At 47.9% G+C, this 13,114-nt stretch overlaps 1 protein-coding gene across 5 annotated transcripts in view; it reads right to left on the reverse strand.

The window, feature by feature from the left end:
• Positions 1–13,114, reverse strand: part of CCBE1 (collagen and calcium binding EGF domains 1) — a 258,831-nt gene that overhangs the window by 16,742 nt on the left and 228,975 nt on the right. For 4 of the 5 annotated variants that reach the window (XR_006707299.1, XR_006707298.1, XM_045457191.1 and 1 more), the window contains exons 7-10: positions 11,890–12,010; positions 6,457–6,596; positions 6,319–6,354; positions 5,327–5,362 (exon numbers count right to left, since the gene is read on the reverse strand). Coding sequence is in view for 3 of the 5 variants with exons in the window: in XM_045457191.1 (XP_045313147.1) it covers positions 5,327–5,362; positions 6,319–6,354; positions 6,457–6,596; positions 11,890–12,010 (333 nt within the window). In the remaining 2 variants the exon portion in view is untranslated. Of the gene's footprint in view, positions 1–3,351; positions 3,655–5,326; positions 5,363–6,318; positions 6,355–6,456; positions 6,597–11,889; positions 12,011–13,114 lie in introns of those variants that run through there. The other variant, XM_045457192.1, reaches the window with a different exon arrangement.

Raw genomic sequence — 13,114 nt, forward strand, 5'->3', positions numbered from 1 at the left:
TCCCATATATAAATTTCCTTTTCAGGAAGGTTATCGGAAAGATGTCAAGGTTGCACAATGAGGCGGCTGTGTCTCGGACAGGCTGGAGTGGGGGAGAGGAGGAGGGGCAGTGACCCCCAAAGTATGGTGAGGGATTTGCTCTCAGCCCAAGGAGATGCCTGGTGCTTAGTTACGGAGAAGATCTCCTTTCCCTGCCTGCCTGGAAAAAGCGATCACGAGGCAAACAGTTGTGAACCCTGGAAAGGGAGCATGACCAGTGTCCCCTTCACCCGATATTTGGTGGGGTAATACTCCTCCCTCCATGCCAATGTGTATTTATTATTCACCTGTATCAACCCACCTGAGTTCATAGAGTAGAAATGACTTCAGTTGGTCAGTTCACTCTGTAGCAGGTGTTGGACTTCACACAGGACAGAGAAGACAGCATTGCCCTTGTGCCCCCATACTCTTTGGCCTGGGAAAGCATGTAATTTCTCCTTCTGGAATTTAGGAAGGGAGGAGGACTTTCCTAAACTAAAATGGTGCCTTCTGGGCACTATTTTCAACGGCATTATTTTTATTCCCACTGCTTTCCAAAAAGAAAAGCAATTATTAGGTCCCATTCTAAGTTCTAGTCATCAGGGTGCAAAAAAATGAAAGTCAGTATTTCTGCTAAGGGGTTGAGGAGGTGTACAAAGATCTTTTTCCCCCCATAAAACATGGGGCGGCTCAGCAAAAACGGTAGCAAATTTTATCCCCCGTTAGGTTTTGAGAAGCCCCTGTTTTACATAGTGAGCTTTGGTTTTCTATCCAAAACTAAAAGAATACATCAGGATTAACAATGCACTATTAGGTCTTATTTTTGAAAAGTACAATTTGGACCTACAGAGAACCTTTTTAGTCCGGGGGAGCAGCCCATGGTTTTGAAAATCTGAGGATGAACAATTATTTTATAAACTGATCTAGCAGACTGAGATCATACGACACAGGTTATTGTGTGTTGGGCTAGAGAATATTATCTAGTCTCATGAATCCTAACGATTACGTCCTTCAGTTCATTTTTTTAATGAATTATCCTAGCCTCCCGTCAAACATGCTCTTCAGTTGTATATTACGAACATCTGACAATAAAAGAGACACATTTCCAAACACAAATCCTCACTTAAAAAAAAAAATCAAAGATGGACCTAATCATTTCTCATGGAGCCTGTGCAGAATTTTCTTTAGCACTCATCCATCCACACCCTTTAAATATTGTGTTCCACGAGCCGGCAACGTTAAATGCTTTCCAGATGGGAATCCACGGCCGCTCAGTTCAGCTCTCAGTGAACCCGAGGTTGGCGAGGCCTTCTGCGGTGAAGATGGGACTCCAGAGAGACTGGGGAGCGACGGAAAATGCTAGAGAAGGCGCACTGAGAACGTGTTTGCTTGTCGCTGTAACTTTCTGATGGACTGTCACTGGGGATTTTGCAGGAAAAAGAAATAGTGGTGTTGAGGGTCCGTGGAAACTCCAGCCACCAGCTGACCGACTGGAATCCCAGGGTTTTAACTTGATGGCAACAGGGGGAGGGAGGCTCTTGTCGCTTGCGATTCGCGCACAGAAGCCCTGCCTATCGTTCTGGAGGAAGAAGACGGAAAGATGGAACGACAAACACCAACAGTGGCTTTTAAAGAAGCTTTCCCAGGAAGATAGTTCTGTGATGGGTGAAAAGGTGATGGAATAAGTAAACACACCCTTCCCAGAAATACAGGGACAAACTGCAGGGTGGGGAACAGGAACCCCAACATGAGCAGGCGTGCGTGTGACAGCGAGCATCTGTGCGGGTCCACGCCGGGGTGAAGGGCCCCGCGCAGGTGGCCGCCTTTCCACGTGGTAGATGCGAACATGGACTCGAGGAGCCCCGCGTGCTCCCCATCAAAACCAAGACGTTCCCCAATGATATTCCAAAGCAGAAAACGCTCCTGGTCTCTTCAGCACTGCCCTCGCTCCTGTCTCTATGGAACCAGAGGAGGCCTTTTTCTGGGAAGGCCCGCGGCTGTGCGAGCAAACACAGACTCAATGGCGGGTTTGAGAATACACCACTTTCCCAACTGCTTCCCGCATTTGCCGAGGAAGGGGAATCGAGAAGGCCTGTAAGAACTGGAACCTGGACTAAGTTATGGAAAACTAAGGAAAAATGGGAAGAGCGGGAAGCAAATTTCTGCCAAACAAGAAAAACTGTTATTTCCCTCTGCATCCAAGAGAACTTCTAACAGCGTATCTGTGTTGGCAAGCTTCACCCGCCCCAGACAAGGACTTCCAATTCCCAACGATGGCAAATTTACTTGCCTTTGCAGATTCAGTGGGGTCCCTGCCTGAGGCTATCCTTCTCCTTCCCCCGCAACCCAAGTGAGCGACCTCCTTGCAGCCTCCAGCCCCAGGGCACGCCGATCCAACAAGGATCAGGGCATAATGGCACCTTCTGGGCACCCAGTCTGAGCCTGGCCGTTCAGTGCGTCTCCCTAAGGGTCAGCCACCCTTATTTAATATCTGTGATTTACTGAGCAAGCCCACTCATTTGATCAAGTAGCTTTAAAATGTCCTGGCAAAGCCCATTGTTCTAATGGGAATAAGGGTTCTTCATTTGTTTACTTTGTTTTGAGAAGAGTTTTTACTCCTATTGCTACAGTAACATTCTTCTCCCAACAGGCAACTTGCAGATATGCAGGGCATGAACCCTTAATGGTCATATTTGAACTTAGAATGTGGCAACTTATAGGACAGTAAACACAGGACTCTAATTTTTCTCCATTTTCCCTAATATCCGTTCCTACTCCATTCCCTCCTTTCTTTAATCAAAATTGGGAAACGAGGTTGGATAAGAGTAGAACATTTAAAATATATTAGACTGTCAGATTGACAAGGAAAAAGAATTATCTGCCAAGGTAAATATACATTATTGCCTTCCCGTTTTAATTGAAGAAGCCTGATTTTGATGCTGAGTGGTTACTGATTTTGGACACATATCCATCTATATATTTTTAATAAGTAACCTCACATTTTCTCAGAACTTACCTTGCCACTTTTTCCGTTTGGATATTCTGCCAAACTTTAAGATACCATGAGCGTACTTAACTCAGAAATCCAGAAATTCCTTAGTATGAAGGAGGGAAAGTTCCAATGTAGAACAGCCAACCCCCAGCACCCCCCCTCCCCGCCACCGGCTCTTGGAAGGAAACATGCAATCAGCGACTTACTCCCTCATGTCTCCCGGCAGGGGGACTGTGAGAACAGTATTTGGAAGAGGAGGAAGGAGGAGGCAGGAAAAGAGCTCAAGAAATTAAGAATGTATCTTTTCTAGGTCTCCAGTGTTTTTTTTTTTTTTTTCTTTCCTGTATATGATTTAACTGCAGGTGAAAACACTCTTTGCTCCTCCTTTGGCATGAAGATGTTAGGATGTGCTAAGGATAAAAGTCTCTGGTGGGTCCCAAGTCTCTTGTCTCAGTTGTTTTTGGGTACTCGTCTCCAGAGCTGAAGTCCATGGCTTCCGGAGAGCTGGAAAATTCCTGAGGTAAAGGGAACTCCTCCGTTGAAGAGTGCGTCCGGTGCCCAAACACCTGCTCCTGCAGCTCAGCGATGTCATTGCGGATGTCGGCCAGCATCAGCAGCAGGAAGTCAAAAGAACCAGGGGGTCCCTGTGCACGTGGGAGGAATCAAAGCCAGAAAACCACACACTCAATCCTGTGCCAAGCTATGGCTTCCGTGGGCTCCGTGACTTGCCACTCCCCCTGCTTGGTGGCAGCTATGTGGCAGATGACTCTGTGTCCCAAATGGAGCAAACATAACAACTACTACAGTAGCCGGGTAGGGGGCAGGGGGAGTTCTTAAGATGGTCTTCTAATCCCTTCATCTCCCCTATGAGCTGTGGCGACACGCTCACCTCTCCTCTCCTCTAACTCTCGGCTACCTCAAATCAAGGAACAGAAGAACTCTCCTATGCTGCTTTCCAAAGAAAACTGGGAGATACTTATTGAAGGGTAGAGCAGCGGTTAAGGGGTTGGGGTTCCGTTGGGTCTGAATCTCAGCTCTGCGGCCCGCTAGCTGGTCTCGGGCAAGTCACCCCATTTCTTTGGGTTTTCGCCTCCCTATCTGTAAAATGGGGATGATAACTGTCCCAGTGTCACGGGGCTTCGTAGGGTTCGTAAGTGAGGATTTACACGAGTTAATACACGTAAAGGGCTTAGAGCATCACAAATGCTCAAAATGTTATCTTTTAAGTAAATGAAACCGTTAGAACGTCTCTAAGGATCGTTGACTGTATAATGCCACCGGACTGAAGGTGAAAGTATGTGTGTAAAGGCACCCCTTCCCCATCGACCAGGAAAGGTCCAAGGACTTCCTAATCTTTCTAGCGGTTGGACTTTTATCATTATACATAGCGTTTGTTAAGCCTCAATTTCTACCTAGCGCTGTGTGGGGCACGGCGAGATAACGTGTGAACAAGCAAGGTCTGGGCTTGTTAGCGGCTGGCAGTACAATCTTTATTACCCCGCAACGTCTGCTGCCGGAGCTCCCAGAGAGAGCAATTTCATCTGCAGAGCACTTGGTGGAGGAGAGTATTTTGACATTAACCGATGCTCGCTCGAAGCGTCACAGCTCAGACACTGCTTGGCAGCGCACAGGGGAGGGGAGGGACATCCGGGGGTGCTAAGGATGGCCAGGATCGGACAGGTAAGAGGTGGAGGCGTTGGCATGGGAAGCCAGACCTCCCGCATCCAAGCCAAAGGCTGTCTTTTCTTCAGAAATGACACTGATCTTTCCAATAGCATTGGAGTCGCCTGAACTTTCTGTCCTTTGGATACGGACTTTCATTTCTCATTTCCCAGACACCACGTGTATATCCCAGCTCATTTACTCTCAAGAGATCCCCAGCGGCCCTGCGTATCTCTGTACTTTTCTGGGAAGGGATGGTCCTCTGATCTGCTCGAGTTGCAGCGGTGACTAACTCTTAAGTGTTCAGGGTTATGACGGCACCATCTGATGTTTTAGGACATACTGGGAAACAGGCTCATGGCATGCTGGTTTTTGTTTGTAACCTTAAAAGAACACCTTCCGGATAAAGATTAGCCACGATAAAAGAAAACTAAACCAGAAGACCGGTTTCAAAAATAAATGCCAACCAGCTGTGAAAGTCCTCCGTGATCACCCTCCTAACCACCGAGTTCTGTTTAGGGAGGCTCAGTAAAGGCTGGAAGGGGCTGGCTTCGGCTGGTAAGACCAACCTGTAGCCCCCCCCCCCCCCCGAGCTATGTCCCTGAGGACATTCCCCCTGGGGGAGCGGGACAGGGGACAGGTAGGGCTACTTACTGGCGACCCTCTGGGTCCGGGTGCTCCTCTCTCTCCCTGCAAGCAAGAAGGTCAGATTAGCTTTGTGGACAGAGGCCACGTGGATGCCACCAGCACCGGTCTTCTACTTACCATTGCCCTGCACAAATGACAAGTGTCCCCTATCAGGAACGAATGGGAGCTTGAAGCTCGGCTCCCGGGACCGCTCATTGGAACAGATCTGCTTGGGGCAAGTGTCTCTCATCCCAATGTCCCCCCGGGGCCGTGTATTTCCAGACCAGATCTGACACGAGGAATGCCTGTGTTCCAGGCAGTGTGTGTGTGTGTGTGTGTGTGTGTGACAACTTAGAAACTTTCTAAAGTAACACACCCTGCCTTATTTGCGAGGCAGGCGGCTCTTGAAGCGAAACCCCCACTTGCACAAAATGCAGCTTTTCCTGTTCTTGACTGTGTGAAAGAATGGGGACACACCGCATAGCCCCACGAAAGAACACTGGCTAAAGAGTAAGACATGTGCTACTATGGCAACCCAGCAGCTTGTTTAAAATTTATAGGGGTGATCTTCCTTTTTTTATTAAAAAATTAGAAAAAAATTTTTTGAGACAGAGAATGAGTGGGGGGGGGGGCGCGCAGAAAGAGAGGGAGACACAGAATCCGAAGCAGGCTCCAGGCTCCGAGCCGTCAGCACAGAGCCCGACGCGGGGCTCGAGCTCACGTACCGCGAGATCACGACCTGAGCCGAAGCCGGACGCTTAACCGACTGAGCCACCCAGGCGCCCCGGGGGTAATCGTTCGCAGGGATGGTTTTGGTTGTTGTTTTGGTTATCACAGGTGTTTGCTTTTTAGATGTCCTTTCCAGCTTTGGGGGCGGGGTGGGGGGGGGGAGAGATGTGTCTCGATTTTGCTACATGCAGAATGGGGACGATGAACAGTGCTGGAGCTTTACTCGGTGCCTGCCCAATAGGTTGAAAATGGGAAATCTTAAGCTTGTAAAGACCACTCGTCAGACTTACCTTAGAGCCGTCTCTTCCTGGTGCACCCGGGGGACCCTACAAGACACGGGGATCCAGTTGAAGGGGAGGAAAAAAAAGCACGGGACAAGAACACGCTTTCCCCAACAGCAGCAAACGGACGTCTGATAAAGTACTGACCACAGGGCCCCTCCGGCCTTGCTTAATGTGGGACAGATCAGGAGACGGTCCCATGGGTCCCATGGAGCCCCGTGGGCCGGGCTGCCCGGGAGGGCCTGGCATGCCGGGGAAGCCTGGGCTCCCCTTAGGTCCTGGTGAGCCTGTAATCAGAGAACATCTCATTAGCTCCACATCCCATGAAAAGGGCAAGGGCTCTGGCCGACAGGAGGGTCTGGGAGCCCTTTACAGCCATTGCTCTTTGCAGTCTGCCCTGCGCCTTCTGACATCTCCCCTAAGGTGCCCTATAGGCATTTTCAACTTGACGTGATCAGAATTCTCAACCCCTTATGGAATCGTTGTAGACCTCATTTCTCCGGGGGCATCTCAATGCCTCTTCTCTGCAAGAGAAGGTTACATCGTTGTGTACCATCATAGTATAAATATAAGGTGCATGTATATATCATAGATATATACGTTGGCTATATATCAGATATAGACGTATATGACTGTATCCATATATGCAAATCCACAACACGTATACTCCATACAGGTGGGTGTAGTTGTTTATGGATACCATTATCCTCTGAATGTCCTAAGGTTTAAAAACTGGGAGATTTCCGGGATCTGTTTGAAAACAGGAAGAAGCAAAGCCTGGACTGCGATTCTCCCACTGGCACACCTCACCAGAGCTGTACGCAGGGGCTGCCCCTTCAAAGTGGGGCTCTGCCCGCTCTGGTTTAGTTTCCTCCCCACCGCTCACACCCTGGCCCTGCATTCACCTGTGCCTACCTGCCTCGTCCCTGTAGACACTGAGGGTTTTGCTTTGTTTTCTAATTCTTTTCTGAGGCCTAAATCGACAGAGCACTGGGAGTATATGGAGTTTAAGAGCAAGCTACAGGACTGCTTTTGTGCCTGCTTCATAGTAATTGTAGGAGGAGCAGAATGTGGCCTTACTTATCATGGAAGCTGACGGGGACGTGACCTATAGGCCTCATCTGTCTGTAACTGCAGACACAGAGTTGTAAACAGCCACTCTGGCTTGGGCGGGGCTTGCGGGGGGCGGGGGCCAGTGTCTGTGACACAGTGAGGGAGAGCCTCACTGGCTCCTGGGGAGCGTGGTTGCTAAGTTGTAGGGCAGCGCTTGGTGCAGACTTCACCTCTGCCTTGGATGTCAGCTGGGGTGGGGGGACGGGGTGGGGAAAGGGTGTAAGCTCTAGGAGAACCTTTTTTTTTTTTTTTAAATTGCAGTAAACGCCACATGGTATGAAAGTTACCATTTCAACTACTTTAAGATGGACACTTTAGTAATGTTAAGTACATTCACATTGTCTTGCAACAGATCGGCAGAACTTTTCATCTTGCAAAGCTAAAACTCTGTGCCTATTGCCAGCCCCTGGAAACCACTATTCTTTTTTTTTTCTTTTACATTTATTTATGAGAGACAGAGTGAGACAGAGCGTGAGTGGGGGAGGGGCAGAGAGAGGAGACAGAGTCTGAGGCAGGCTCCAGGCTCTGAGCAAGCGTTCAGCACAGAGCCCGACCTAGGGCTCGAACCCACTAACCGTGAGATCACGATCTGAGCCGAAGTCAAAGTCGGATGCTCAACCAACTGAGCCACCCAGGCGCCCTGGCAACCACTATTCTGGTTTTGTTTTTTAAGTTTATGTATTTATTTTGAGAGGAAGAGATGGAAACAGAGCGGGAGAGCAGCACAGAGCCCAATGTGGGGATCGAACCCACAAACCGTGAGATCATGACTTGAGCTGAAAGCAAGAGTCAGATGCTCAACCGACTGAGCCACCCACGCGCCCCCACCATTTTACTGTCTCTCTGAACATGACCACTTTGGATGCCTTGTATTAATAGAATCATATGGCATTTGTCTTTTTGTGACTGGTTTATTTCCCTTAGCCTAATGTCCTCAAAGTTTATCTATGTCATAGCATGCAACGGGATTTCATTCTTTTTAAGGCTGAATAATACTCCCTCCCTGTGTATACCACATTTTTGTTTCTACACTCATCCACTGATGGACGCTTGGGTAGCCTGGTTATTGTGAATAGTGTTGTCCTGTATTCAGGCAAGCAAACATCTCTTTGGGATCTTGCTTTTGATTCTTTTGGGTCTTATACCCAGATGTGGGATTGCTGGGTCATATTAGTTTTACTTTTAATCTTTTGGGGAACCCTGTGTTCCGTAGTGGCTGCATCATTTTACGTTTCCACCAACAGTGCACAAGACTCCCCTCTTCACAGCCTCACCTACGCCTGTTCTCTTCTCTTCTTGATAGTGGCTATCCTAAGGGAGATCCTAATGGATGCGAAGTGATACCCTGTAGTTTGGTTTGCATTTCTCTACGATTAGTGATGTTGAGCATCTTTTCATATGCCTGTTGGCCGTTTGTATATCAACTTTGGAGAAATGTCTATGCAAGTCCTTTGTCCATTTTTATATCGAGTTCTTTGATTTTTTGTTGTTGAGTTGCAGGTTTTTTTCTATTCTGGATATTAACCCCTTATCAGGTGAATGATTTCCAAGCATCTCCCATTCTGTAGACTGCCTTTCACTCTGCTGGTTGTACCCTGTGACGCACAGCTTTTAAGTATGATGTAGACCCCTTTGTCTATCATCCCTTTTGTCATCTGTGTCACACCCAAGAAAGCAGTGCCAAATCCATCATCATGAGGCGTTTCTCCTATAATGCCTTCTAGGAATTTTAGAATTTCAGATCTTACATCGGGATCTAGAATCCATTTTGAGTTAATTTTTGTATAGGGTGTGAGATAAGGGTCAAACTCCATTCTTTTGCATACGGAACAACAGGAGTTTTAACCTGTTTTCAGCTGTAGACTTTGTGAGGCCATGGGCCATGTCCGAATCGCCAGCACACTCGCAGAGTCCCGGGTACACACAGGCTGCTTAGTAAATGTTTCACATCAAGTGAGCACACTGAAGACGGTGGGCTGATTGCTGTGCGATAATTATTCACCGGCGATGTCTATCTCAAATGCATACAGTAATACTTTTGGAAGATACCTAGCTAGCTCCTACTATTGACAGACCACAGGGACAGGATGGGATAATTTTCATGCACCGGAAAACAGAGCAAGTCAAATGTTAGAGAAACGAAGACCAGGCTTTTCATATTTGGGGAAGTCTTTTCTAGCCCATAGGCTAAGCCAAAGTTAAAGACAGTTAATGTTCTATCCAAACACGTTTCACCCCCTTACTCTCAACGCTGGTTCTAAGCACATCCTGAAAGAGTTTATCTGAGAGATGGACCAGATTCCTCCTGTAACTAAATTCTTCAACTCCAGTAGCACAAGGAAAGGCCAGAGATAACATTTTGCCTTCCTTTTCCCAATCAATGAACTTCAGAGATCACTGTATGTCAAGGGTCCTTAGGATGTGGGGCTTTGATGTGCAAATGGAAGCACCTTATACATAACTGTGGGGGCCACAGAGCAGCAGCCATCAAAGTCAAAGGTTTCCAATCCACTGTAGTTTCCAATGTTGGCGGCCCAGACTGCGATTTATCGTTAGCCTCGGGACTGGACTTCTAGTTATGGGTAGGAGAAACCTTATAATCTCTCTGGCTGCCCTGATACATTTCAACGAAGGGCATCACAAACTGATGCTGGAATTAAGGGGTGAGCAAGAATTGGAGGCACACAGCAAGGGCATAGTCCATTGCTAAAGTCACTCCTCGGTTACTCACTGCTCCATCAAGGACCCTGGACAGCTCAAACCGTGTTAGAAATCAGATGGCAGAACTGGAAAGGAGGGCTAGTAAGTCATTCATGGAGAAGAAAGCCAGCCAACGGTTCTCTTGTTTCTACTTCGTTTGTCCTTGTTGGACTGATACATTGACTGGTCTGGAGATGAACTTCCTCCAGGGAAGCAGAGCAAGAACACTGTCTTAGAGAAGGGTGGAGAGCTCTGCGCTAGGAATCAGTTCGTAAGGAGACCCACATCTAGTTAGACTCAGCAAGAGGCTGCCTGTGGGAGGCATCTGGAGAAAACTCCACCATGGCCCAGAGTACCTCAGGCCAAGGGGATGAACAAGAGGGTAAACCACAGTCCTGGACCAGTTCTTGCTCCTTGTACAGACCGAGGCCCAGGGTACGTATGTTTGGTAGAAACCAGGCAATTAAGATATAAGTGGAAAGGAAAACACGTAAACAGTTTGGAAAGAATTTTGAGGCTTTGTTCTTGCTGAGATTCCAACCTATAATCTGCCCACGTCCTTCCGGGTTGAACAAATCTTACGAGGCCTTTCATGTCCAGGTCAAACCCGAGTCCTGGAGTCACGGGAGGCCACAGTGGTCTCTCCCTTCCGTAAGCTCCCACGGTGGGAAGCCCCTGTTCACTTACTCAGGGGCGTGCAGATACTGTTTTGTTCTATTGGCTTTTGCTCTTTGTGTCTCGTCTTTCTCATTAGAATGCCAGGTCGCTCCTAACATCTAGCACACTACTAAGTGAGGATAATCAGGGATAAGACCCTCCATGGTTCAGAATCATCTGCTAACACTAATGTCATTTCCTTTATTGGTGCGGAAAAAATTCTGTTGATCTGTCTATGGAGGGACTCACGATAAAATACAAAACGCGATGTAACTATTTTTTGAAAGTTCTCGTTGTGTATTTCCTGATGGAATGATAGGACGTTTAGGGTTTTCTTCAAGTATAAGGGTGAATCTCCAAAACAATACGCTGAATGCAAGAAGCCAGACAAAAAGCACACCCGTGATGAGATTCCACTGCTCTGAAGTTCTAGAACGGACAAAACGAGTGATAAAAGCGGGTCAGTGGTTGCCTACAGCTGGGGACATGGGAGTAAACTGCAAAGGGACACAAGGGAACTTTGTGGGGTGATGGAAATAATCTATGTCTTGATACAGTGATAGGGTGCTGATTAGTAAGGGCTTGATATAGGACGTATACATTTGTCACAACTCGTTGAACTGTGATTACAGGGGTACGTTTTACTGTATATAACTGTACCTCAATGAAGTTGACTTACAAAAAATATATAGATGCAAAAAGAAATACAGATGTGCACGTGTTCACAAATAACAGGGGAAAGAGGAAGAACGAGGTTAAGATTAAGATGTGGCCCTAGGGGTTCCTTACCCGATTCTATTCTTGTACGTTAACATGAGAAATAATTCTTCCTTTTGTTTCTCTGTAACTTAACATGATCTCTAAAAATCTTACCCAAGCCCAGGACAATGACCTTTTTCTCCCAGATTTCTCCTGGTTGTGAGGGTTTCTCAGGCTTGAGGACCCAATCCCCCACCAGGCTTCTTATCACACTGGTGTGGGAGCTCCCCGGACTCCTGCCGGGGCCCTCACCCATGGAGTCTGATCTGTGTCCAGCCCACATTCGTGGCAGCTTCTGGCAGGTCTTGGCTGGTGGCTCCCTCACCCTCCCTGACCCTCCCCCAAACTCACCAGGAGGGCCCTGGCCCCCAGGCAGCCCAGGAGGTCCTGGAAGGTAGGCATTTGAGGCCAGCACTTTGTTGCCAGTGATGTATTTGCCCAGGTCGGCAGCACTGTTGGGGAGCAGGGCAATCTGTAAAAAGAAGATGATCCTCGGTCAGGAAGCCATGGCCCCACTGCCAGGGAGATTGTTCGCATTTGTGTGTTCACAGCGGCTGCAAATCCTTTTTGCGGTAACTCCCCTCCACGAGTTAGAGCTCCTGGATTTCCCTGCTTTGAGTTAGAGCTCAGGCGGGCTGTAGAGATCCCTTTCTAACCCAGAGGCCTTCCCGTGAAAATTACTCATATGAGATCACTTGGCTGGTTAGTGGATAAACCTGGATAGGCTCCAGATAGCCGAGATGTGATCATTAGACTCATTACTTGAGTCTTCAATTTGTTAATTACTTTATTTCGTACCTACCACGTGCCAGGCCCTGTGCTTGGTTCTAATGGTGACAATGGCGATTGAGAAGGGTCCCCGCTCTTAGAGACCCCTCAGCCTAGGGAGCCAGGACCGAGAAGGTGGCTTAAGGTTCACCTGTACGCTCAGGTGTTTGGGAACCAGTGGCCAACAGTGACTGTGATGGAAAAAATAGGTCCACAAAGGTTTTGGCATGCCCACCTTCGAAAGGTGGAAGCTAATTTCCACCCCCGGAGCGTGCGCTGTGCTTAGAAACTCATGTCCAATGACTAGAAAATGGTGGAAGGGACGGTGTGTAACTTCTGAGATGAGAGCATAAAATGCACCATGGATTCCTCTCTGCTTTCCCTCCTGGATTTCAGGCAGCTCATTCCAGGGGGAAGCCAGAGGGGTCACCCAGACACATGACCTTCACATTCCTTGAGATCAGGTAGGCTGCGTGAATCCGTGAGACCTTCGGGGAGAACTGGATGCTCTGATTCTCCATTTCCTCACATAAAAGGGAACACCACTACCCTTTAGGGCTGTGGGGATTGAACAGGAAATGTAGGTTAGGTGTCCACCACAGGACCCGGACCATACTAAGTGCTTGATAGATGTTAGTTCCAGTCTCTCTTTTTCAAGAAGCTAATTTTGGGGTGCCAAGTCAGGTGGAGAAAGGCTCATTTATGAGGGTCAGAGCTATCCCTTCCAGAAGACTTACTCTGGAGTCCCGTAGAAACCAGGTATTTCTGAGATTTTTCTAGACCATGTTACATTCGTCCCCATGTCCTT

Source organism: Leopardus geoffroyi, chromosome D3, assembly GCF_018350155.1.
Source record: "Leopardus geoffroyi isolate Oge1 chromosome D3, O.geoffroyi_Oge1_pat1.0, whole genome shotgun sequence".
In the NCBI taxonomy this organism is placed as follows: Eukaryota; Metazoa; Chordata; class Mammalia; order Carnivora; family Felidae; genus Leopardus; species Leopardus geoffroyi.